Here is a 6,533-nt window from a genome sequence, read left to right on the forward strand (position 1 = left end):
ATTAATATATAATTAAATATAGTCACAAATATATAAATATAGACACAATAATTATTTATATATTATTCTTATTAATATATATATAAATATAAGCACAAATAAATAAATATAGGCACAATAATTATATTATAATCTATTAAATTATTCATTTATTAATAAATCGATGGGAACATAAATATATATACATATATGTATTCATAAAATCAATAATCTTATATAATAGATAATACATAATTATATATTAATATTTTAATTTTATTATAATAAATTTATTATATATTAATTATTATAGCAATAAGTAATTTTTATTGCAATTATTATTATATATCAATTAATTGAATTGAATATCAAGGTAGTAATTTTCATTTTATAATAATTTAAAAAGAAAATGAAAATTACTACCTTGATAATTAACTTCCGAAAATTGTCACCAGCGTAGTAATTTTCGTATATCGCCATTAGGCCACAAAGGCACTTGATAAAAATTCGAAATAAATCTGTAATTATGGCAGTAATAAAACTATAATCATAAATATCTGGAAAACTATCGACTGGTTGCCGTTATAACGATATATTTTCTTTATCTGGATGACTAAATCTATAAATCATCTAAATCAATGACCCAAAAGACTTGCACTCTCCTTGTAAGACAAGATGTCTGCTAGCGTGGGAAATCGAGATGGAGTATTTACGAAGAGGGTTAATTTTTAGGATAAGACACCTATTTTTGGATATGGCGCCAGATAACCGTGCAGGATGTTGATAATTTCGGATAGGCGAAGTAAAGTTTGATAGTAGGACTGTACAGGGTTATCACACACGCGTGGTGCATCAAACTTGCCCTGTTACTCCCGGACAACAAAGTATCGGACTTTGGGAACCGATGTAAATACGATATTTCGAGGCAAACGCGGGATTATTATGCCAGCGAATTCGGACGATGTCGCGAGAATCCCCTGTCTTCCCAGCGTCTGTTTAGCATAGAAACGACGTGGAAAATCCTCCGATCTATCCCAGTAGTCGCTGCAACAATGCTCGAAATTTTCCAGAGCAACCCGGAGCGTCGCAACAATGTCGGAAATCTGCTCGTGGCCCGGTTGTCCTGGAGTGTTTTAAACGCTTGCACCGCGTCGGAAGTGGAAAATAGTAGAAAAAGCCCGGCCTTTCGCCCGCGTCGGACTGTGCCGTTCGTCGATCGCCGTTCGAACTTTTTAAATTTCGCCAATCCGTGATTCTCACACACGTGGCACATGGACGAGTCCTCGATGTAACGAGAAAAACGCCAGAATTCACAGCGATAAATATTTCAGCGACGAGTCGAGCAAGTCTGCTGTAATTCGTTTGCAAAAATTGTCGGATCGAGTCGGATTTTATTCGAAGGAGAGGGAGGGAGAGAGTAAGGGGAGAATGTATGAAATGGGTCATACATTGTTGAAACAAGGCTGGCTGACAGAGACATCGAAGTCATAAAGCTGGTGTGTATTCTGCATTTGTCTCATGGGATGTGATAGTTTTTAAAATGTATTTCATTTTAAGAAATATCCAAAATTGTGATGAAATTTGGTAGAAGTAATATCTCAATAATTTACAAGTGAATATATTTAAATAAAATTATAATTAGGCTCTTTTACGAGGTTAGGTCATTAGTAACTCCGGCAGTGGAGATTATATTCTTTTTATTAATTTGGTGTTTTTCAGGTATTGTAAGGTGTTCAATATACGGGTTCTTATTAGATTCTAGATTCTAGGATTAATTTCGATCAATCTTAAAATTAATATACATTGTTAGCATCAAGGGATTGTAAATCTTGGGTTGAAAATTGGTGAAATTTGAACCGCTGTAACTTCGTTAAAAAAAATCACACAGAGATGAACCTGTGCTCGTTTTAAAGAGCGAAGCCTCTATTTTCTCGATCCAAAACTTAATTTTACCAGAAATGCTATTTTACTCGATTGAAGAGCAAGAGGGATAGGTACTCTTTTCGACGAAAATTCTCTGACTTCGACTGACTCTACGGAATGCAATAAATTTTTTTCTAATTTCATTTTGTAATAGAATTAAAGAGGGAACTCTATTCTTTATAATGGCACCCTAAAAGTCTATGTACGATTGTTTTTGGCGAAGTTATAACGGTTCAAATACTAACAATCCCTTAATTTTTACCATTATTCTGGCATCGATGGACCACTGATGCTTTTTGAAACAATTGTTATGTCTCTATCTATTTCAATAGCTCTCACTATTGCTTTCATTCTAGATATCCAAAATTAGAGGTAGTTGATCATGTTCATTCACGAGAGATTATCTGATGTCTCAAGTTTAAACATTCCTTTTCTACGTCATTGTATACCAGCTCAAGCATCCTATCTTAACAATTTTATTACTAGTGCAATAAATTTTTTTCTAACTTCATTTTGTAATGGAATTAAAGAGGGAACTCTATTCTTTATAATGGCACCCTAAAAGTCTATGTACGATTGTTTTTGGCGAAGTTATAACGGTTCAAATACTAACAATCCCTTAATTTTTACCATTATTCTGGCATCGATGGACCACTGATGCTTTTTGAAACAATTGTTATGTCTCTCTCTATTTCAATAGCTCTCACTATTGCTTTTATTCTAGATATACAAAATTATAGGTAGTTGATCATGTTCATTCACGAGAGATTATCTGATGTCTCAAGTTTAAACACTCCTCTTCTACGTCATTGTATACCAGCTCAAGCATCCCTTCTTAACAATTTTATTACTAGTGCAATAAATTTTTTTTGAATTTCATTTTGTAATGGAATTAAAGGGGGAACCCTATCCTTTATAACGGCACCCTAAAAGTCTATGTACGATTTTTTTTAACGAAGTTATAACGATTCAAATACTAACAATCCCTTAATTTTTACTATTATTTATGCTGTTTGGGACAACTGTTCTGTACTCCTTTGTTGCAATAGTTCTCACTATTGCTTTCATTCTAGATATATAAAATTAGAGATAGCTGATCATGCTCATTCACGAGAGGTTATCTGATGTTCCCAGTCTAAACATTCCTATTCTACGCCATTGTATATGATCTCAAGCATCCTTTCTTAACAATTTTATTATTTTACCAACTATTTTATTAGTTCCTAATTAAAGTAGTAAATAAATCAGTTCCCATACGCCAGGAAAAGAGAAGAAGAGGAAAGAAGAAATAGTAACCTACCCAAAACTAGACATAGCTATCTCCTTCTGCAGATTCACGCGATTATCCGATGTACTCAGTCTAAACTTTCCTCTTCCACATCACTGATCGTTCTACCAAACACTCTATCAGAGCCAAACACTTGACAGAGAGTAGAAAAGAAAGGAAGAGAAGAAATACACGGAAAACTCGTCAAACAGGAATCTGCTAACAACCTACCAGAGGAACGGAGGTATAAAACGAGAAAATATGACAAGGATATACCCCAGGGGCAAGAACCCAGCGGATCCTGCTGCTGATACAGATACGAAAGTCGCGGCGCCATGACAGACATAAATACCCCAATCCTCACGCCGCTCCAACCTAATCATTTCTCGTTCACTGCTGACTCCCTCGGCAAAAGTCCCATCTCCGAGCACACCTCTTCCCCAAGATCGCAAGACACTCGTGCCAGCACCGCCACTCGAAGCCATCACTCACACCCCGACTGATCCCAATGGACGTGTCGCGGCAACGTATTCGCACGGTTATCATTCCCCGATCATAAGCCCTCGAATGGACGATTGTTCATCGTGTTCCACGGCAGAAGAGCAGCGCAACGTGGCACGGTCTGCGCGTTAATTGGCCATGAAGGCCGTTTAATGTCTCGCGCGGACCGTTCAAGATAAATTCCAGGGGCGGCGTGAATGCCCCCACATCCACGTGGAAAGCTGCAATCACGGCTAACTGGCAATAAGCACGCTCGGAAATCAATGATCGACTCGCACCGGACCCCTTCACCCGCGCGCTCCACGGTCTGCCGGGTTTAATGCCGTGTTCGCGGATAATATCGTCGTTAATCATCCGTCGTGGCTGCGTCAACGAGTCTGTCGATCCAACGACTAATTCCGACGGAACTGTTTATTTCGACGGTGTTCCATCCACCCGGTCCTGTTCCCGAGTTCACAGAGAGCTCCGCGCGACTCTACGTTTCGCGTAACGTGTCAGATCGGGTAACGTCGCCAAGTTTCACCCGATTAAATTGATTTCTGAGTACGTTCCATTCGGTTATTCAGCTCGCAACCGGAGAGCTTTTGCAGAGTTCCGGATGCCAGTTTCACGATTCTTATTGGGACTCTCGTTGAGATACTTGGGAACTTTGAACAACTGAATCGTGAGACACGGGTGAGAATTTGTTGGATTCCGCGTATGTTCCGGTGTAGGTAGGTTTGTTGGAAGAGCGAGGATACTTGGTCACCTGGTCAGTCTTTTGGTGTATGCTAAGCAAGTGACCTAGGTTCATGATAGCCGCTTGGAAAGACTGGGAAAGATTCTGCAGATGTAGTCCAACTATTTTTCTAGTTGTTGATATCCTGTGGATCTTCTTAACAGGACTGTCGAGAATGAGGTCACTATATTGGGCCTAGATTGGTCCCACTCTCTAGTCCCGATGACGAATAGGATATGAAGGGACTGTTGAGAGTAGTCTAGACGATTTTTAGCTGTCTATGGAGTCTTAGCGACTCGTTGAAGACCTCAGTCCATGTGAATGATGTTTCACGAGTAATTCGTGGAGATCTACCCGCAGTGTAGTGACCTATCCGATAGAATTGTTAAGGGTGAGGTCACCATCGACCTAGGTTGACCCCACTCTCCAGTCTCCATAACGAATAGGATATAAAGGGATTGCTAAGGGTGGTCCAGGCGATTTTTGGCTCTACGTGGAGTTTTAGCGACTCGTCGGAGACTTTGGTCCTTGTGAATGATGATCCGCGAGTGATTCATGCAAATCTACCCGCAGATGTAGTGACCTATCCAATAGAATTGGTAAGGGCGAGGTCTCCATCGGTCTAAATTGGTTCCACTCCCTAGTCACGGTGACGAATAGGATATGAGGGAACTGCTGAGGGTAATCCAGGTGATTTTTAGCTCTCTGTAGAGTCTTAGCGACTCGTCGAAGACTTTATTCCGTGTGAACGATGTTTCACGAGTGATCTATGCGATTCACGGATAGATCTGTCGTGTATCAGAAGCCTTTGCGTAAAAATCCTTACTTTTACTGTGTAGATAATTTAAAAAGCAGTTGCTTTCTCTCAGAATTCTCACGGATTTATGGATTCGGCTATCGCTGAACAGAGAAGAGTCCAAGCTTCGCTCTAGCCAATCTCTAACCAAAACTTTTGTTTCGCGAGATCTTATCTAGATTATTGAATATTCGAAAGAGACGATCTCACGACTGGAGATTAAGTTTTAGAGTCGTGAAGAAATTCGTGGATTTTAAGTAGAAATTTAATGGTTCTATTAAGATTCTCGAGTACTTGAAAGAGGAAGTTTGTGCAGAATAAACGAAGATTTGCCAGAATTCGCTACAGTTTAACACAGGTAGGTCCCTGTTGCTAATTTGGAAAGCAACTTGCAATTTCACTTCCCAAGTTCGAATTTTAGGGTTCTGCTAGATTTACGAACACGTCAATCACTGTTCAGACAGGGGTCCAACTTCCAAGTTAGCTAATCTCTAATTAAAATTTCTTTTCAAGAATTCTATCAAGATTCTCAGGTACCTCGGAGACGAAAATTACGGAGAACGTAGATTTATTAGACTTTCCGCATATTTTGGCACAGACAGAGTGGTTAATTCAAAGAGCAGGTTGAAATTTGGGGCTCCACTGAATCCACGGATACTTCACTCACAGCTCAGAGAAGCGTTCAAGTTTCGCATTAAGCAATTTCTAATTAGAATTTCGAATTGTCAGACGACACGTACACAATCGAGTAAAACGAATATAAAATCAAGCGAAATTGTAATCGAATTGCAGAATAATTTCTTTCTGTCAGAATCATCGTTGATATAACATCGAAGCACTTACCCCGATTTCTCCAGTTCCTTCTTCGATACGCAGACAGCAGTGAAGGTGTCCTTAAGGAGACAGAGGTCCTTCTTCTTGCAGTTCAGGGGCCGACAGAGTTCGTCTGAAACGAGAAGAAACCTCCTTAAGAAAACACACTTTCCACTTTCAATTCTCCATAATAAAAATACTCGAACGATTTATAGTAAGCTCTCGTTCTGAGGTAGACAGGAATCGATATTTTATTACGTCCACTTAAGCACAATAACGCAATTTAATTCCCAAGACTCTCTCCCTTGACGCCCCTCTGCATCCGATCGATTACGATTTCTCGAAAGGTATCCGAGGAGAAAGGGGAGAAAGGGATAAATGTAGGATCCTATTTGGAAGGATCGACTAGGATAATATTGTAATACTTAATAAAATAAGATAAGCATTATTAATGAAATAACAGGTTAATAGAATGATAATTATGCACGATTGTCTCGACCGATCATTACTTCACTCGATCTTCTGCTCTTTACAAC

The 6,533-nt window shown here is 39.0% G+C and overlaps 1 protein-coding gene across 1 annotated transcript in view; it reads right to left on the minus strand.

Moving 5' to 3' along the window:
• Positions 1-6,533, minus strand: part of LOC108552403 (uncharacterized) — a gene marked incomplete at its 3' end in the record, with an annotated part of 119,804 nt that overhangs the window by 73,552 nt on the left and 39,719 nt on the right. The window contains exon 2 of the mRNA XM_017906916.1: positions 6,028-6,130. Within this exon, the coding sequence (XP_017762405.1) occupies positions 6,028-6,130 (103 nt within the window). The remainder of the gene's footprint in view (positions 1-6,027; positions 6,131-6,533) is intronic.

Source organism: Eufriesea mexicana, unplaced genomic scaffold (assembly GCF_001483705.2).
Source record: "Eufriesea mexicana isolate 0111107269 unplaced genomic scaffold, ASM148370v2 scaffold6565, whole genome shotgun sequence".
NCBI lineage: Eukaryota > Metazoa > Arthropoda > Insecta > Hymenoptera > Apidae > Eufriesea > Eufriesea mexicana.